Raw genomic sequence first — 21,391 nt, forward strand, 5'->3', positions numbered from 1 at the left:
GTGTAAAATCACTGACTAGGGATGGTCACAGTCTGTCAAAAGTATCATTTCAACCAATTTTCCAGGTAACTGACTAGCTCTCACTCAACCCTGAGGGATATTCTAGAATAAGGACATGAAAACTAATATATATTTTGAGGAAGAATTCTGCCTGAAAGTACTAAAAAACTATACTAAACATTTGTTCAATGATACCAAGAATTTACCAAACATGCTAAGAGCTGATGTCCTACCTAAAAACAACAGACCCATTTTTCTACTGAGTTGTAGGAAAGTATTTTACAATCTAACACTTGGGACCCACCGTCTCCTCACATCTGTTATACACATTTTAAAAAAAAAAATCGTAAATCACACTAAGAAGAGGTGTAAAATTTTAAGACCAAATAGATTTCAATAGTCACCAACCTTTCTACATTGACTGGCTTATCAAATTTGAACAAGATGTAGTCTCCGGCTACTGGGGTTATAGCCCAGAAGAAATCCTCCCCCATGTAAGTTTTCTCCAGTGTATGTCCTTGGTAGACCTTCAAAGAAGTAGATATCTCTGCAGGTGGGTTTACATGGATTTTAAGAATTAATGGTTTCATGTAATCTTTATCCTAAGAGGAGAAACACATATGCTGTTAAACATCATATAGCTTATTTATACTTAAGAAGAATAATCAGTGACTAAACACTAAATAACAAACTGTATGTGCATGAGGAAAATAAAATTACATCACCAACCGTGAGTTTCTGTATTTTTCCTGATAGAGAAGAATGCAGACCAACATGTTGGAAAAGCGAAGGTCTGAAGCGAATTCGTAGATTTGCTTTCTGTCTATCACAATGTTTCTAAATATTAAAAAAAAAAAATCTCAGTGTCACATTACAAAATGAAATCAGAAAACCACAAGTCCTTTTATTTTCTTTTTCCTTTTTTTAGAGACAGAGTAGGGGTCAGGGAGGGGCAGAAGGAGAGGGAGAGAGAGAGTTGTAAGTAGGTTCCACATCCAGCACGGAGCCTGAGACGTGGGGCTCCATCTCATAACCCTGAGATCATGACCTGAGTTGAAACCAAGAGTTGGACACTCGACCAATTGGGCTACCCAGGTGCCCCTTTCAGAAGTCCTTTTCAAGAATATTGAAAAGAAAATCCAACTAATCTCATAATTCCAAATCACAATTCTTAAGGTCCTTTTTAACACATTGAGATTTGCTACTTACTAGATAAACAGATTTAATATGAAAAAAATTTAAAATAAGCACAGCTAAGAGAAGAGTTCAGGATTTAATTTCAACCATCTTCAGGATACATCAAAATGTCCATCTGACTTTTAAAATTAAAATGCACACAATATAACCTAGAGGTTTGGTTCAAATATACAGAATGTCTTTAATTGGATGATATAACGCAGGATTTGCAAATAATAAAAGGCATATTTTGTTGCATCAAAGTTATCTGAAAATGCAAGGCAACAACCTGACCATAAGCATTCAGTTGGTCTTCTGCAGTATTTTATCTCCTATAGGGTTAGGTTCTAAAATGAGTCTGGGAGGTGAGAATCTCTGAGAGTAGAAATTAAAACCATTTAAATCCTCTATAAATTTTAGCACACAGCCCTTTGGCCAGTTTGATCAATCTTTTCTGTCACTGCTCCTTAGGTATTTCAAGTTCCACAGTTCAACTCAGCACAGGTACGGGACAACTTGTTTTTTCATGTGAAGCGCCTCCAGGTCCAGACTTCAGATTACAACCTGTCCTCACGCTTGGTCTGGCTGTGGGAAACCCAGATTGCCAGCAGGGCGCCCCCTGTGGGTTAACTCGGTATTTGAAAACAGCCTCAGCTGTCCTGTCAGGCTTTTATCAACTCTTCTCATTTTCAGTGACTTTTACAAGTTCTGGATGAAGAATGTACTTTTATTCGTAAGACATTTCCACTTGGAAAGGCCTCCAATAGTTTCCTGGGTACTAAAATGCTTAATTTTTCTCAAGAGGTTTTACTTCATTACTGTTACTACTAACACTATAGGTAATAGAACATATTCTATTTACACAAAATTCAACTACTCAAATGGGAGGTGAGGGAAAGGAAGGCAGGAGGAGGAAAGAAGAAGAGCAAGGGGGAAGGAGGAAGGTGGGGGGGAGAGAATGACCAGTGTCTGAGACTGAGCCCTCTCCACAGGCGATGGACTCACTGGTGCCTGAAGAATCCAAGTGGGTGATAAACCTGTTGAATTTTCCAGCCCAGTGTCAAAGAGCTACTGTTCTGGAGGCTGCCAGCATGTGGAGACAGTTTCCCCGACTTCCGAGCAGAAGCAACTGAAGAATTACAGGCCACAGAAAAACATGGCCTAAGGAGCAGCGACAGAAGAGATTGATCAAACTGGCCAAAGGGCTGTGTGCTAAAATTTATGGAGGATTTAAATGGTTTTAATTTCTACTATCAGAGATTCTCACCTCCCAGACTCATTTAGAAGCTAACCCTATAGGAGATGAAATACTGCAGAGGACCAATTGAATACAAGTATACTGTAGGTGTGAAACGATCACCTGAATTTTCCTATGTCCTACGATAAAAATGCCTGTAAATCACAAAGAAAATACAGGTCAGGACTTACATCATAAAAGTTGTTCAAATCAATTTATATGTTCAATCATTGTTGAAAAGTAGCTACTTTGCTATTTGGTTCTGTTCCATGATTTGCTCTAAGAAAGTGGTTTAAGAACAAACAGACAAAAAAGAATATAACAATAGCTTACAAACACCAGAAGGCAGTGTCCTAAAAACTAAGTGGCAGGTGGCATGATCAAACTGTTCTAGATAGTAAGGACATGAAGTCAAATTAATGTTTGTTAGAATGTTTTAGAATGAATATTAAGTCATCACTGTAAAGACACATTCCCATAATAAAGACTTCCTGTTACTACATGTCAAAAATCACTTATTTTGGGGGGCGCCGGGGTGGCTCAGTCGGTTAAGCGCCTGCCTTCGGCTTACGTCATGATCCCAGAGTCCCGAATCAGGTTCCCTGCTCCTCAGGAGCCTGCTTCTCCCTCTGCCTCTCTCTCTCTCTCATGAATAAGTAATTAAAAAAGAAAATGACTTATTTTTAAGAATGTGTATTCACATTTATGCTTACATCAAAAAAAAAAGATTTTTTTTCTAGAGGTACAATTCTAATTGGGCAAGGAAAACATAGCTAATTACTTTTTACAACAAGATTTCTATGGAAATAACATGATAAGACAAAAATCATCATTGACTCATTTACCTGCTACCATCACCCCAAAGGTCAGCATATGAACACTGGTTTCTTGCAAGTAATATACTAAAAAGTGCTTTTTGACTTGCCACTGCTTTGGTATAAAATATCACTGCTATTTTATTTCTTATTTCCAGATATGCTAGGCCTGATATTGTCCCAAAGTATTTGAAAAAAGAAAAATGACAAAGTATGAAGAAAGCTGAAATAACCCCAACTCAGGACAGACAGGAGAACATCTATAGCCCACAGTAATACACAGAAATACCAGAGCCTAATGACACTGCTAACATTTATCAGCAAACTGAAGAAAGGTGGATTTCACTGATTTAAGGGATTTTCCACTGTTATCTGAAAGTCCCTCTAATTTAGGGATTTTCTGTCAACTCAAGAAGCAAGCAAGCACTTCAAATGTCATTGCTTTCATTCAGCTATCTGGCTTCTTGAAAGTCACTTTCACAAGATAGAGAAAAGAAGCCTCTTCCCCTGGTAGAAGGTAGTATCCCTCAAACTGAGAAAGCACGGTTTTATTCAGGGTAACTGATGCTGTAGGGTGTGTTACGGGGAGGAGTGGAATTGGATGGGGTGAGGATCCAACTATGTAGTGATTCTCTACAAGATCTGGACCTTAGTACACAGGCTTTATAGAGCAAGAGGATACACTGTAGTGAGCAAGGACCCCGGAGTGATAAAGGGTTTGCAGGCACTTAACTGACAGCTAGCCCTTAATTAGATCTCGTAGTACCACCTGGGTGTCAGGAAGGGGAAAGACTCTTATCTCCAACAGATACAGGGGAGACCAGAACAAACCTCTCTCCAACCCAGCCTAAGGTGGCATTTCTAAACTATGTATATTAATCATCACGAGCCCGGAGCACGTGGCCCCAGGAGTTGGTCATGGAATGAACACGAACAAAATGATAGACCTAAGATGGAAGTCACGGTTGGCAGCACTCCTATATCCACCCTCATAAGAAATCAACTTACTGCGTCTTTTTCAGGGTTGCAGACTTTGACCCAGAGTATATGGTCCAAGAGCCAATCAATGGGTTTCTCCTTATAGAACATAAATATGAATTCCACAATCAGAGTGAGGTCTGGTGCTTGAAACATTTTACCTGGGGAAAAAAAAAATTCTCAGTCAATAGCTGTTATGAAGAAACCAACCAACAAAATGGCTTAAATAAGTGAGATCTAACAACAAATATATAAAAGCTTGTGCTTTCAAACAGAAGTCATGGAGAGTAAATTCCCCATTTGTCTTGTCAAAAGCAAACAAACTTGCTTTAGCTAAACATTCTGAGTTGTCACCTGGGGATAAACAGATCTACTGAACTCCTGACTTTCTCCATTACAAAATCTATCATTCAGCTACTGGCTCGAAGGATTCAAGAACCAAGTCAGAGACTTTTCCTTCATGTCTTATTAAAATTCTTCCCATTTAAAAAAAAAAAAAAAAAAGGAAATTTAGGTTCTTTTAGGTTTAGGTTAAAAAAAAAAAATTTAACCAAATCAGTAACTGCAGAAAAACAAGGTTTCCTAATTCTTTACTTTCACAAGTAAAGATGTTTTTTGATTCTTAAGTTTTGAGATAAATGACCAACAAGTTCAAAGGCCCAGCCTCTAATACTTAAAGGTTTAAAGTGCTGCAAGAAGTGAAATGTTATTCTCTAGGTGTTTTTCTAAAACCTGTAAACTTCCTGAAATTCTTCAGCTTTCGATATCTTCTTTTTAATTACAGAATTTAGGGATTTTAGTGGAAAAAATATTTTAAATGAGCACCCTAATTAGTCTATGAAGGCAACAAATGAATACAAATTAATACCAGAACAAGAACTTCAATGACTACATCAAATACCAGGAATTCATATTAGAAAACATAAGTGTGGCATTCTTTTTAAAAGAACCCCAATCCTACTAGAGCTCTGGGCACTAAAAGAGCGACTAGAGGGGTCAGAGAAGAAATCAGACATGCTCGGGACCATGGCTGGCCCTGTGTGTGTACTCCACAGTAAATACTGCAATCTCAGAAGTATCCAAATATTTTGGGTTGACTTTCATCATTTCATATGCAGAAGTTTACCTAAAATTCAATTTCTTCAAAAGCACTCCATTTCCAGGGGAAAAAAGACAATTTTAAGGTAAAAGAAATTAGTTTAAGAGTCACAGTTATTTCTGAAAAGTAGATAAATCTGACACTATTCTTACCAATGAAGCCCAGCTGGGAGAACTCGAGTATCATCCATTCTTCAGAAGAAAGTTGAAGTGCAAAATTTTTTATAGTGTTAAAGTAATTTTGTTTGACAATAATATCATCTTCAAGCTAAAAAAAGTTGAACAATCAGATTAATAAATTAGAGATGAAAAGATTCAGATAAAAGGACATTTTTATAAGAAAACTCAAGCATACTTCATAATGCAAATCAAAAAATGGTCAAAAATGATGAAAATATAAAAACAAAAAAATTTTTTTTAAGATTTTTATTTATTTATTTGAGAGAGAGAGACAGTGAGAGAGAACATGGGAGGCGAGAAGGTCAGAGGGAGAAGCAGACTCCCCATGGAGCTGGGAGCACGATACGGGACTTGATCCCGGGACTCCAGGACCGTGACCTGAGCTGAAGGCAGTTTCTCAACCAACTGAGCCACCCAGGTGCCCAAAACAAAATTTTTTTTAAAGAAAATGAGGAAAACAAAAGGAAGAGGCACACAGCAAGTCGCCTGAACCACTCCCTTATTGTGGGAAATCAGTCCACTCCATGAATACCCTTTTTTGGTCCTTCCATAGTGCCCAACAAGATTTCACACTACCCTTTTTACTTTTCAAAGGAAAAGAATTTTTATAAGGCTTTAAATTCTTAAAAAATTTTTACATAATACATGTGCTAAGTCAAAAAGCCAGTAGCTTTCCTTCTCTGCCCTCCAGCCTGCCAGCTGTGGTAACCAATGTTAACAGTTGGGTGGGTGGGCACCTGGGTGGCTCAGTTGGTTAAGCAACTGCCTTCAGCTCAGGTCATGATCCCAGAGTCCCAAGATCGAGTCCCTCATCGGGCTCCCAGCTCCACAGGGAGTCTGCTTCTCCCTCTGACGTCTCCCCTCTCATGTTTGCTCGCTCTCTCTCTCTCTCTCAAATGGATAAATAAAATCTTTAAAAAACTAAAAAAAATAATAATTTTTTTTTTTTAAAGTTGGGTGGGCATCCACTTGATGCCTTCTATAGGGTCACACAGCACAAAAAGACCCATCTGTACTCAGGTTCCCATTCCCATTTACATTTCTGTAAATAAAGGATCTTATTACCACACTGTCTTCTTTTCCTCTTACTATATCATAAATATCTTTCCAGGCTAATAAATATTTAGTAGATGCTTAATATTCCATGATATCAACTTTAAACAATTCAGTCAACTCCTCCCTCATTGTAAACATACATCCAGCTTGTTTCTCATTTCTTGTCAATGCAAACAATGATGCAATAAATCTGCTTATATTTACGTATTAGTGCTTTTCATTTCTGTAGGACAGATTCCAGAAAGTTCACTTTTGAAGTTTTTTTTTTTTAATTTATTTATTTGAGAGAGAGACAGTGAGAGAGAGCATGAGCGAGGAGAAGGTCAGAGAGTGAAGCAGACTCCCCATGGAGCTGGGAGCCTGAGGTGGGACTCGATCCCAGGACTCCGGGATCATGACCTGAGCCGAAGGCAGTCATCCAACCAACTGAGCCACCCAGGCGTCCCAACTTTTGAAGTTTTAAAAGCTATTTTCAGGGGCCCCTGGGTGGATGAGCTGGTTAAGTGTCTGACTCTAATTTCAGCTCAGGTCACAGTCTCAGGATTATTAGATCGAACCCCGCTTCAGGCTGTGCTCACCGGTGAGGGGCGGGGGGTGGTATCTGTTTGAGAGTCTCCCTCCCTCTTCCTCTGCCCCTCTCCCTGCTCTCTCTCCCTCTCTCTAAAATAAATATCCTGTTAAGCAATATAAACAAATAAATGATATCTTCAAGATACTTAAGAAACTGTGGCAATTCAGAGTGCCAGTTAACCCCATATGTTCCACCGGCACCATGTGTTATTTATGCTTGGAGTTTTTAACCAATCCAACTGGGAGCTGACAAAGATCAGGGACTAAGTACATGTATAAGACTTCCTCCCCAGGATCTCCTCTCATAAAAATTTCCAAGTCACAAGGTGATTTTAATACCCTAACAATTTTTTTCCTGTTCTTACTTACTTACTTACTTTTTTCCTGTTCTCACTTCTATTTACTGGGCTAAGCAATTTTCACTTATCTTTATACGTAAGTTTTTTCATGTATTTAAATCCTACAAGCTTTCTTTGTCTTACCCTGTGAAGAAACAGTAGGAGTATTTGGAAAGACAGGACATGGACCCACCAAATATTTTACTAATATTTTACCAAATATTTTATTGAGCCTTCTATTGTGTACTAACCCTAGAGAATACATTGGCGAAAACATGTTCTATGCCTCCTTTAGGGAAGCTGGAGGGGAAACTAGGCAAAGCACAGAACCACACTGACACCTTACTTTCCTCTGAAAGAAGAGGGGCCCACACTCAAACCTAAACACCGTCTTCGCCCAAAGCCAAGATGATCCCTAGTATCAGGCAGCTACAAACTTTTCTAATAGGTAACTTCAAAAACAAGATTGGGACTAATTACATGCACAGAGATGTAGATGAAATAGTCAAAGGCCTATTTAAAAGTTGGTACACTCATTTTGTTTGCCAACTCACATTTTACATTTAATTAGGAAAACTGCTTTGTTCCACTTTCAAGTCTCATCGAACAACTTCACTTTTACTTCTGGGCTCTCTGTTCTGTTCCATTGGTCCATGTATCTGTCTTTGAACTTGAACCATGTTTTCATTCCTACAGCTTTCCAGTCTTGGGTAGCTTGAAGTCTGGGATTGTGGTACCTCCAGCTTTGCTGTTCTTTCTCAAGGCTACTTTGGCTACTCACGGTCTTTTGTGGGTCCATGCAAATTTTAGTATTATTTGTTTGAGTTCTGGGAAATGCTGGTGGTATTTGATAGGGATGGCACTGTAGGTTGCTTTGGGCTGTATGGACACTCTAACAATACTAATTCCTCCACTCCGTGAGCACGGAGTATCTTTCCATTTGTTTGTATCATCTTCAAGTTCTTTCATCACTGTCTTAGTTTTCAGAGGACATGTTTTCGTCTCCTTGGTTAGAGTTTAACCTTAGGTATTTTATTCTTTTTTCGTGCAACTGGAAGCTGACTGTTTTCTTTAATTCCTTCTCCTGCTCTTTGTTATTAGTGCCAACAGATTTCTGTATATAAGCAACTTCACTTTTTAAAAAACTTGGTAACTGTAGATTCCTATGTGGCTCTAAGACAAAAATACAGAGATCCCGAATACCTTTCACCCAGTTTTCCCCAGTCTAACATCCTCTAGTGTAACTGCACTACACTTGACTGACCGTATAATTGACTGATCTTATTAAATTTCACCAGTCTTATAGCATTCAGGTGTGTTAGAGGTGTGTGTGTGTGTGTGTGTGTGTGTGTGTGCACGCGCGTGTGTATTTAGTTCCATGTAATTTCTGGAGACAGAACAACTCCATCGTGAGCATTCTTCTGCTACTGCTACTCCTTAGATCAACAGCCTCCTCCTCCCTTCCGCACTTTCAGCATCCAGTAACCAAGAGCCTGTTCTCATTTCCACAATCCTGTGATTTCAAAAATGCCATACAATAGAATCATACAAGATTGGATTTTAAAGTCCCCCCAGTTCCCTCACACAAACTGTTGTGTGTATCAACAGTTTGTTTCTTTTCATTATTCCATGTCTGTGGTAGAGATGTGTCACCTGAAGAACATCGGGCTTATTTCCAGATTTTCGTTAGCACAAACAAAGCTGCTATGAACCCTTAGGTACAGGATTTTTAGGAACATATGTGCTTCTATGACATAGGTGTTTTGGCATGGTAAGAGCCGGTCTTGAACTAAAATCTTACAACTCACTAGTGATCACTAGTTCACAGAGGGAAGCTAAAAAACAAGATGTAAAATACTGTTTTATAATATGCAAATGTGCTATCAGAAACCAAGCATTATATATTAGAATATTATATATGGAAGACTTTATATATTACATTTTGGCTTAATTTTAAGTAAAAAAGAAATTAAAAAAAAAAAAACAAAAACAAAAACCGGGCGTGCCTGGGTGTCTCAGTCTGTTAAGGGTCTGCCTTCTGCTCAGGCATGATCTCAGGTCCTAGGATGGAGCCCCGCACTGGGCTCCCTGCTCAGAGGGCAGTCCACTTCTCCTTCTCCTGCCACATACCCTGCCCCACCCCATGCTCTCTCTCTCAAATAAATAAAATCTTAAAAAGACAGAGAGAGAGAGAGAGAGAGAGAGAGAAAGAAAGAAAGAAAACTAATGGTGGTTGTCCATAAGGAAGGGAGAAAACAGAGTGATGGGAGTGAAAGTGAGACTTCTGTATGTCTTAGTTTATGCAATTCTGACTTTGGAGTTTTTTTTTAATTACTAAAAAGGATAAAAATTCCTAAAAACTGAATATGAAATGAAACAATTAAACCAAGTTTCATATCAATTTGGCAGCATCGTCAAAGAGTATAAAGAATTTCTTCCAGTGGCTTTCAAACACAGAATTTTTACTAGATATCCATATTAGGATATAGGAGGGAAAAAAGGACAAAGAAAATTTAAATAGCATTCAGCAGTCTAAGAGTTAGTAGTGATGCTGGTATGACTATTTTGAAACTATTTCAGACATACTGTAGAATAAAAGAATTATGTTAATAGGATAATGTTATTAAAAACCAAGACTTTTAATGTTATTAAAAACAAAGCCCTAAAATCTTCATTAGACTTGGGACTATCAATATGAGCTTGTAGTTTTCCCCGTAAGAAATACAATACTCTTCTCTTTGCTAAAAGGCCTAGAAGCAAAGACATCTTAAGAGCAATGAGCATCTCATGCACCCAGATTGTGGTCCTAAATACTATTTGCTTCTACAAAGAAAAAGACTCCTTAAGAGAAACGACTGACTCTAGGAAATGTGCAAATCTTGTGCCAGTCAGCAAAGAAGTGATCAAAGATTGCTGGACTTACATGGAAGGAATATAAGAACCAATTTTTTTTTTTAAGATGTTATTTATTTGACAGAGAGATACTGCGAGAGAGACAAAGCACAAAGAAGAGGGGTGGCAGGCAGAAGGAGAAACAGGACCCCTGCTGAGCAGGGAGCCCGATATGGGGCTCGATCCCAGTACTCTGGGATCATGACCTGAGCTGAAGGCAGACACCTAACCAACTGAGCCACCAAGGCGTCCCATGAGCCAACGTGAAAAGATTCCCACTGATTTTTTTAAAAATTTTTAATTTTTTATTTATTTTCAGCATAACAGTATTCATTATTTTTGCACCACACCCAGTGCTCCATGCAATCCGTGCCCTCTCTAATACCCACCACCTGGTTCCCCCAACCTCCCACCCCCTCGCCACTTCAAACCCCTCAGATTGTTTTTCAGAGGCTCTCATGGTTCACCTACCCTTCCAATTTCCCCCAACTCCCTTCTCCTCTCTAACTCCCCATGTCCTCCAAGCTATTTGTTATGCTCCACAAATAAGTGAAACCATATGATAACTGACTCTCTCTGCTTGACTGATTTCACTCAGCATAATCTCTTCCAGTCCCGTCCATGTTGATACAGAAGTTGGGTATTCATCCTTTCTGATGGAGGCATAATACTCCATAGTGTATATGGACCACATCTTCCTTATCCATTCATCCATTGAAGGGCATCTTGGTTCTTTCCACAGTTTGGCGACCATGGCCATTGCTGCTATAAACATTGGGGTACAGATGGCCCTTCTTTTCACTACATCTGTATCTTTGGGGTAAATACCCAGTAGTGCAATGGCAGGATCATAAAGAAACTCTATTTTTAATTTCTTGAGGAATCTCCACACTGTTCTCCAAAGAGGCTATACCAATTTGCATTTCCACCAATAGTGGAAGAGGGTTCCCCTTTCTCCACATCCCCTCCAATACATGTTGTTTCCTGTCTTGCTAATTTTGGCCATTCTAATTGGTGTAAGGTGATATCTCAATGTGGTTTTAATTTGAATCTCCCTGATGGCTAGTGATGATGAACATTGTTTCATGTGTCTGACAGCCATTTGTATGTCTTCATTGGAGAGGTGTCTGTTCATATCTTCTGCCCATTTTTTGATATGATTATCTGTTTTGTGTGTGTTGAGTTTTAGGAGTTCTTTATAGATCCTGGATATCAACCTTTTGTCTGTACTGTCATTTGCAAATATCCCACTCGTTTCTGATGTACCAATTGTAAATAGCGATTGCAAGGACTGAGGCAAATCAAATCTATTTTAAAAATCCGTAAGTTCACAATAATGTTTTTTAAATGACCACCACTGGAGATTTCTCAGATACCAACTTCAGAAAAATTAATGAAGAGAAAGAATAGTCATTTATTCTGCCTTTCCTTAGTGAACTGTTTTTTAAGGTAACCAAACAGACAAGGAGGGAAAGTTCTTTACACGAAAACTCAGCTTCTAAGAACATTGCAAGTTACAGAATTAGAAAATTATCACTTGGCCTCCTCTAAGGAAATGACTTATCTGGGGAAAAATAATGATTTCAGAAATCATAGGGGGAGTGGCTGCTGGGGAGCTTTACATGGAGGAGAGATGAGGCTGGCCACCAAGCCCATTGATTAATGTCAGCATCACTACAGCTGGGACAAACGCATGAAATGGGCATTGTGACATGATTCGGCAGGAAACACCCAACAGCATTCTAGAAGACACTCTTGAATTCCAAGTCAGCTATGATACAGCACTTTACCGAAGTGTGAGATTCTGTGACAGGAAACTTCATTCCAAGCCATAAACATAACACCAGAACTGGTGGCCTTTTTTTTTTCTCCTTTAGGAATATGCCTGCGCTGACCATAGAGTTGGCTGCCTTATTAAAAGCACTCTCTCAAAGTCCTGGGTAGGCTACACCTCAGCAGACGCAACATGAAGACACACACCTAGCATAATTATCAAGTCTGTACTAAATCCCTTTGCTTCCTCACACTAATTCTCCCCCATTTTGCTGGGTGAACTCTATCCTTCACAAATAGTTAAAACCAATATTAAACTGAGGACTTTTCAGGCTAATCTGTTTTTCCCACTTTGTAGCTCATAATGAACTAGAGAGAATTCTATATAATATGAAATCATGTGAATACTTCAATATGAAGCAACTCCTTTTTGGAGGCATAATTTTTGAGAAAATGGGCAATTACAGGGATGTTCACTGGATTCATCTGTGACACAACTAAAGAGTTGGGAACAATCTCAATGACCAAGAATAAGGTCATTATGATATCTGAATAATGATATTTCAATAAGTGATTAAAAAGTATTCCTACCTGTAATCACTGGCTTGTTAAGGTGTCTACCATAAGTGAAACAACAGTACAACAGGCTATGAGACAGCAGGTACAGTATGATCTTGTTCTTGCAAAAAAGAGTTGTATTAAATGAGTAAGTATGTGTAAAGCCTAAGTTGGAAAGAAAAATGTACGACGTGTGAAGTGTGTCTTAAGTGTCAGTTCATAGCTACTGTGCTTCTAACACCACATATACACACCCTGCTTAACCAAAGTTTTCTTTATCTTTTTTTTTTTAAGATTTTAAGAGAGAATGGGAGAGGAAGTACAAGCAGGGGAAGCAGCAGGCAGGGGAGAATCAGACTCCCCACTGAGCAAGGAGCCCAACATGGGACTCTATCCCAGGACTCTGGGATCATGACCTGAGTCGAAGGCAGATGCTTAATGGACTGAGCCACCCAGCACCCCTGTTATCCTCTTTCTTCACCTTATCCTTTTGTTAATTTCCTAAATGCTTACTTCTTCTATACTCCACATACACACACACAAAAAAAAGCTTTAAGAGTCTATGAATTCTATGGTTAGAGATAAATTTAAAACCCATTTTTTATTTTAAAGATTTTATTTATTTATTTTACAGAGAGAGATCACAAGTAGGCAGAGAGGCAGGCAGAAAGAGAGAGGAGGAAGCAGGCTCCTGCTGAGCAGAGAGCCCGATGCGGGACTCGATCCCAGGACCCTGAGATCATGACCTGAGCAGAAGGCAGTGGCTTAACCCACTGAGCCACCCAGGCGCCCCAAAACCCATTTTAAAAGCAATGTAACTACACTTTTAAATGCTCTCTATAAAGTTCTTGACCATCGTGTAAATATACAGAGGCCCTAGAACAAACAGCAAGATTCAACTACAATAATATGGGGCACATGAAATAAAATGTTTTGAAGCTATTATCTTAAGATTAAAGTAAGACTTCTCTAAGACATTTAAAGGACACCATGTTTTTATCCTCCCAACTCTTGTATATACAATGTTATATTCTGACCCTATCATCATCAATATTTCCCAACCTGAGAGCCAAGAAAGGGTGCCTGCTCATTTGAATGCACGTGGCCCAAGATAAAATGTCCAAGGAGACAAAGTCTGTGCTCCGTAAGACTGCCCTACAATGGAAAAGCAGGCTTCTCTTTCTTTCCTTCCCTCTCAAACCCCTGCCAGCAGCTGCAAAACCATTTACTTCCTTTCTGGTTCAGGGACCCAGAGCCTCTTCTTGCAACTCTCATCAAAACCTCCTTTTTGAAGAATAAATGAAACAAGATGAGATTAGGAGGGAGACAAACCATAAGTGACTCTTAATCTCACAAAACAAACTGAGGGTTGCTGGGGGAGGGGGGTTGGGGGGGTAGGGTTATGGACATTGGGGAGGGTATGTGCTATGGTGAGTGCTGTGAAGTGTGTAAACCTGGCGATTCACAGACCTGTACCCCTGGGGATAAAAATATATTGTATGTTTATAAAAAATAAAAAAAAATTTTAAAAAACCTCCTTTTAGGGAAAGATCTAATAAACTTTTTATACTAAAAAACAAACAAACAACAACAAAAAGTAACTGACAGGCTTAGTGTGCTTCGCCACTGAGGGGTATCTGCATTTTGAACAAGGAATAAAGATGAAATAAAGATTCAATTCCAACTGTAAAATTTAAGCTTAAGTCACTAAGGAGAATGAACTTTGGAAGAGCTAAGAACCTCCTACAAATATTTAAGTTGTTGCCTGGCTAACTTAAAAGCTGTATCATTACAGACTTATTCTCTGAGTCACACTGCTAAAAGCTAGACCATTATAGCTAAACGTCAGTTATACTATCTTCAATATAAATGTTCATGTATTGTACCACTAAAAAAAAAAAAAAGAAGAAGAAGAAGAAAGAAAACTGTATTACTGTAAGACCAACAAAAAAACTATCAGAAAATCCGGGTTCCTGGGTGGCTCAGTTGTTAAGTGTCTGCCTTCGGCTCAGGTCATGATCCCAGGGTCCTGGGAACAAACCCCACTCTGGGCTCCCTGCTCAGTGCTCCCACTCGCACTCTGTCAACTAAATAAATAAATAAATCTTAAAAAAAAAAAAAAAAAACACCTATCAAAAAATCCTTCTTTAAAGTTTGCCAAGTAATTAAACCTTAGCTCTTTTTAACAGGGGAGAGAGGGAGAATGAGAGCAAAGATGGAGGGATAGGAGAAGAGGAAAGAGATAAAGAGATGAGTGACCTGCCCACCATCATACCATTAAGTAGAAAACTAGTGTTTGTGCTAAACCAGAGAATGGAACAGCAGAACCCACATTATCAGTGACTGTGATGTGACAGACCTTTCTGCTCTCTGATATACTTTTATAATCTGATACATCTTAAAAGGCTTACACTTTCAAAACTTTCTGTTTCAATGAACATATACTCTGGATATTACTTTTTCCTTAAAAGTGTGAAAAAACATTACAGGACAAACCATACTTACCTGAATGTAATATATTCCCTTTTCCTGAGCATACATCATTAGAAAACAATAATCTAGGTTTTGCTTTGTTCTCCATCTAAAATAAAAATTTTCAGAAATGAGTTAAGAATCAGACTCAAATTTAGCAAAATAAGATTCAATGTAAATATTTTATAATGCATACTACATGTTATATTTTATAATATATATACATACATTCCATACACACAGTAGACAATATATACAAAATATCTGTCGACCCACAGATACCTATATATCTATATATGTACACATAGGTTACACCCACGTAGGAGAGCATGAAAGAGAATTTACTTTTCTCTAACGAAGCCTTTATCAAAACACTAATCGTCAAGATGTCCTGAGGAAAAAAGGAGTCTAATATCAAGTAAATTTGTAAATCATATCTATCCCCCTTCTGGAGACATATTCATATATCACAGGCACTGAAACTTCCAAAAGTAAATAGATTTGTTGAATAAAAACTTTTCTATTATTTTCCAAACTCCTTCGACTGAAGGCCCTTTTTGCAAATGTAATATCTTAGTGTTTCTGGGAAATGGTGCTTCAAGAACTATACTTTGAGGATCACTGCTTTGCATGAAGGCAGAAATTAATAAAATATTATACTGAATGCTTAAAAAACCCAAAACACATTAAAGTTTACATTATTAAGTCCTTTCAGGGAATTCCTAGTAACCTACAGAAACAGACTAATGCTGAATAAGAGAAGTAGTTGTACAAACAAGTTAAAAAAAACAAAAACAAACAAACAAAAAAAGGGTTTGAATCATACAAAGTAAACTTCTCCAGAATATACCTTGGAAGTTGTTCTGAATTTAATGAGACCACCTAGAATTTACCGAAACCATTCCCAAATTTTTTAGAACTAAAATATTTCTTGAGAGACAACTGATTAGATGGTTATATCCGTCTTTCAGACAAATTAACAACTCAAAAAATATAATCTCTTCCCAAAACGTGATTTTTTCCTTCTTTGTGGTGACATAAAATTCAAAACTAATGTTAGTATCTCTTAGATTATATTGTTTTTAATAACAATACAATAAAAGTTTTCAGTCCTCCAATTTTAGAGATTTAGAGACAAATCCGGTTGACTGGATTTTTATATTATTACAATATAATTCTGCAAAACAGTAATATTGTTTTTATCACTTCCACTGAATCAGTACTCATTTACTTTGCATACAGATGTTAGGTTTCTATCTGCACTAGCTTTTGCATTATTCTGAATATATCTTAAGTCATAACCCACAGAAGAGCAGTTATAAAAGTTATAGAATGCAGTGGCTGCTTGGTTCCATGATTAAGTGCCCCCAGCTCAGGTCATCATCCTGGGGTCCTGGTATTGAGTCCCGGCATCAGGCTCCCTGCTCAGTGGGGAGTCTGCTTCTCCCTCTCCCTCTGCCACTCCCCACAGCTTGTGTGTGTGCACGCTCTCTCTCTCTCAAATAAATAAAATCTTAAAAAAAAAGTTATTGCACAGAGCAAATCCAACCTCTCATTATAAACTGCATATTTTCCAATTAATAACCAAAAATGCATTAGCTCTCACAAATTAGCTGAGTCGTAAAATGTGTTACATTCCAGTAAATACTTATTACATGGTAAACATTTATTCCATATCATACTCACAAGAGTGAGGGATCTTAAACAACACAGGCTCACCTTACTCTTTCTTTGGAGTCTCCAAATGTCTCCTTTAAGTTTGTCAGGTCAGGATAATAGCTTTCAGGAGGGGATATTATTTCCACCAAGCCAGAACTGATTTCTTTAGAAAATCTGTCATAAGAAAGATTAGCTGAGTTATTTAAGCTTTGTGGGATTTTATCTATCTTAATGCTCAACTTAGTGTGCTTAACATAAAATATATCAGTGAGGTATACTGTTAGGGTCACTCACGGAAGCAGCTCATCATTGATTTTACTTGCCAGAAAATAAGAATTTTTTGAATAACACAAAGGGTTTTTTTTTTAAATAATGCTTTAAAAACAGTGCAAAAAATGCTACTATCCCTAGAGAAGCATAGAAATCCTAAGCCAACTGCATGTATTATATTCCTAAAAAGTATCAGAATTTTAAAAAATCAAAATGAAGGTATCACAGACAATAGAGAATTGAAGAAAAACAAACTAACAAATGTGTGTGTGTGTCTGTGTCATACATGGAGCAACGTCTGAAGGAATCCAGTTGTCCTAACTGTGGGATGTACTACTGACTTTAGTGGCAGACATCAAGGAGGGTGCTCAGTACCCTGGACACATACGAGGGTCCTCACGACAAAGAATTATCTCGCCTCCCATGTCAATAATGCCAAGGTTGAGAAAACCCGTTATAAAGCTTTTGTGATCAGCTTGACTAACTCAAGTGTATTCCTTCCACGTTTGCATTCCCCTCATTTAGTTTTTGCAAATCTCCACAAAATCCTTGTGCAACTACCCGAATTTACACAAATGTGGTTCATGCTTAGTCATACTTTTTTCCGGGCTTGGTGTTCCTACATACTGAGGAAGAAGAGAAATGACAAAAATCACAGCATAAACCCCAAAGACCTGACCATGTGGCCAAGGGGTGGAGGGGCTATAATTAGTGCCCTGCTCCTGTATTTGAGGAATCTATACTAAATTCTGTTTATATAAAGGGTAGCCAAGAAATTGAGCACTTGAAGGAAAAACAACAACAACAAATGCACAATTTACTTCTGCACTCTTCATAGGTTTTTAAAAAGTTTCTGGTTTCAGCATTTTAGACAAAGTAAGAACCACATTATTTTAAATCTAGGGTTGACAAATAATTGTTGCTTCCTTTTGGCTTTTTAAGTAAAAGATACATCTTTAGGGCAAAAATAGGTAAAAGTCAATGAAGAAACCCATATCATGACGAGTTTTTATGGTATCACTATTAAAGCTATGAAGGCAGTATTATGAAAACTAATATCAGAAAATTACTAAGCTTTCCCCCTATTAGCTGGTAAGTGCTTGCTCACAGTAAACTATTAATCAGTCTTTGCAGAATAGAACAGATTTAGCCATAGTTTAGCACTGAGGTTTGGAACCACTACAACTACAACAAGCTACAACCACTGTAAGACTATCCACCGTGATAGCAGAGTGTTTTCTCTGTCAACTGAGGGTGAAAGACATAAGTAATCTTGTATGATCCTCTCTATGGTCTTTAAGATCGATAATTCATTAACAGAGTTACATATGTATGGCATTCAAATCTTTTCTATACTGAAATATACCACTTTGTCCATGATCAGAAAACCGTATATCCACCCACTTTAAAAGACCAATGATAGTGACCCAATGAACACTAAACACAGAGAAATGAACTATAAAAGAGGCATTTTCTTTTAGCAAAAAGCCAGTAAGTAACAGTAACTAAAATATTATCATTTTCATAATTAAGAACTTACTCTTTCTCCAAGTTGGCTACAACACTGTGTACATAATCACTATCTGTCTGGGAAAAGAAAAAAAATTATACATACATTACTGTTTTTAAATTTTTAACTTTTAATACTGAATTCAAATAATTACAATATTAAGGGAAAGCATGGCATCTAATTTTGAGACATGGATTTGCATTTCTGTATTCTATTTTATTGCACTACAATATATCATGGAGTACTTACTAATACAATAAACAGAGGTCAGTTTTTATTATGTTCAGTGGTCTCTGATTAGGTAGAAAAAATGGTACAGAAACTATTTTTGCTTCTTCTGAAACACCCAAACTATAAGCAGTGAGTTAATCACAGATGCACCACGCTATAGGGAAAGATTTCTCCACTTACAATCCTAAAACCTAGGTTCAAGATCTGTCTCCGTAGCTACTTGGCCTGTATTAAGTGAAAGTAAGTCACTTTCGTGAGCCCTCCTTTCCTATACTATTAAAAAAAAAAAAAAAAAGGCAGGAGGAAAAAACGCCTTAGAGACTATGACACTTAATGATAAAACCACTAATAAAAAGCTGTTGTTGTCTGTATTCTTATTATCGTCATTATTATTAGCCTGATAATGAGAACCCAAGTCAAAAGCACTTTACCCAGAGTTAGAAATAAATGCTTATCAGACCTGTATATTTTAAAATTGTATACAAACAGGGGTGCCTGGATGGTTCAGTTGGTTAAACTTCTTGATTTTAGCTCAGGTCACAATTTCAAGGTCCTGGAATCAAGCTCTGCTTTGGGCTCTGTGCTGGGTGTGGAGCCTGGCTGGGATTCCCTCTCCCTCTCCTCCTGCCCATCCCCACCACTTGTGCAGTCTCTCTCAATCACTCACTCAATCAATAAATTATATACAAATAGAGTTCTAATACTCCCTACCAATTTTAAATACATTCCCAGCTTATATTAAAATGCTCAATTGTCAAAGGAATCAGTGACCCATAAAATATGATCTAGGGTATAGAGACTGCCAAAAACACTTAATACTGGAGAAAAACAAACGGAAAAAAAAGATTAAGCTTAACCCTGGAAATTACAAAACTATTAAGCTATAAAAAGTTGTATAAAGGGTTTTCTGTAAAAGTATTTTACCTCTAATTTCTGTTAACTGAAAGTGATTTCTATTTTTATTATTACACTTAAAGAATGAGGAGTGAGGCAGTAACACCACATCCTTCAAACTCCTAACAGCTATGGAGATAAAATGGGCACGTAACTCAAACCTCTCCATATTCTTCCCACATAAACCTAAACATTAGTCAGTGATTTCTCTTTTAATAAATTATTCACAGACATGTGTAACCAATGAGTACCTTACCACTCATCAGCTCTAAGTTTGGAGAATATGATCAGAATTGGTTTATACAAATTTTAATGTTTAAGCAACAACCTGATATGCAATATGACAAGCATTTGTGAAGGGCCACTGATTTGCCAAGCCAAAGGAAAAGGAATACAGAGATGAACAAGACCAGTTCCCTCTCCCCAACAGGCTGTTCAAGAGGTGGGCTAAGATGAGTGGATGCAAGTGCAGATTTATTGTGTAATATGTAATAAAAAGTATGGAACTCAAGTGAACCATATCTAATATCTAATTACACGGAATCCTTATTTTGCATGCTAACTGACATAACTAGCAAAATATTTGCTTAAATGCCTGTTAACTGGTGTCACTTTTCTCCAAGAGAATCCAACCTTTCTGGTACCAGCTAAGGAAACCGTGCTGGGAAGCCTCTGAAGAAAGCTCTTGCCCACCTGACCTCGAGAGGGCTGGCCAGCCGGGCTTTATCTCCACAGGGCCACTCCCTACCTCTCCCCTGTAAAGGAAACCACCTACATTGCACAGTACATTGCGCAGTAAAGGAAACAACTTACAGAAAAGGAATGCAATGAAAAGTCAACCTACGGAATGGGAGGAGATACCTGTAATGGCGGCTATCCAAAATACTTGGACAACTGATACAACTCTAACAAAAACCTGACTTAAATGGGGGCAGAAGATCTGAATAGACATTTTCTTCAAAGAAGACACACAAACAGGCACAAGAAAAGATGCTCCCTATCACAATTATCGGGGGAATGCAAATCAAAACAGCAATGAAATACCACTCCAACCGTCAGAACGGCTATTATCAAAAAGACAAGAAACAACAAGTGTTGGCAGAAGAAAAGGAAACCCTCGTACCCTGTTGGTGGGCAATTAAGTCAGGGCAGCCTCCTCTGCAAAATAGTACGGAGGTCCACAAAAAAATTAAAATACAGCTACCATATGGTTCAGGAATGCCACTTCTGGGTATTAATCAATAAAAAAAAAAAACCACAAAAGCACTAATTTGAAAAGATACTATGTATCCTGATGTTCACTGCAGCATTACTTACAATAGGCAAGATACAGAAGCAACTCAAGTGCCCACTGATGGACAAAGAAAATGTGATCTACAAAGTGGACTACTGTTCAGCGATAGCAAAGAATGCAATCTTGCCATTGGTGATAACACAGGTGGACCTATAGTCAATAAGCCAGACAAAGACAAAGACAATAAAATTTCGCTTATATGTGGAATCTAAAAGACACAACAAATTTACAAACAGAATGAAAAGAGACTCCTAGATAAGGAGAGCTAGTGGTTGCAGGGTTGGGGGGTGGTGAAAGAGGTGAAGCAGATTAAGAGGTACCAACTCCCAGTTATAAAGTAAGTAAGTTATGAAGATGTAATGCATAGCATAGGGATAGAATGCATAATAC

The 21,391-nt window shown here is 37.9% G+C and overlaps 1 protein-coding gene across 6 annotated transcripts in view; it reads right to left on the bottom strand.

Moving 5' to 3' along the window:
- The window catches only part of MGAT4A (alpha-1,3-mannosyl-glycoprotein 4-beta-N-acetylglucosaminyltransferase A), a 155,903-nt gene that overhangs the window by 19,839 nt on the left and 114,673 nt on the right, over positions 1 to 21,391 (bottom strand). For all 6 annotated transcript variants that reach the window (XM_004752879.3, XM_045077791.1, XM_045077788.1 and 3 more), the window contains exons 6-12: positions 18,613 to 18,659; positions 16,863 to 16,976; positions 15,177 to 15,252; positions 5,458 to 5,572; positions 4,237 to 4,367; positions 730 to 837; positions 409 to 602 (exon numbers count right to left, since the gene is read on the bottom strand). In XM_004752879.3, the coding sequence (XP_004752936.2) occupies positions 409 to 602; positions 730 to 837; positions 4,237 to 4,367; positions 5,458 to 5,572; positions 15,177 to 15,252; positions 16,863 to 16,976; positions 18,613 to 18,659 (785 nt within the window). The remainder of the gene's footprint in view (positions 1 to 408; positions 603 to 729; positions 838 to 4,236; positions 4,368 to 5,457; positions 5,573 to 15,176; positions 15,253 to 16,862; positions 16,977 to 18,612; positions 18,660 to 21,391) is intronic.

Source organism: Mustela putorius, unplaced genomic scaffold (assembly GCF_011764305.1).
Source record: "Mustela putorius furo isolate JIRA1106 unplaced genomic scaffold, ASM1176430v1.1 tig00000224_pilon_pilon_pilon, whole genome shotgun sequence".
NCBI classification, from domain to species: Eukaryota; Metazoa; Chordata; class Mammalia; order Carnivora; family Mustelidae; genus Mustela; species Mustela putorius.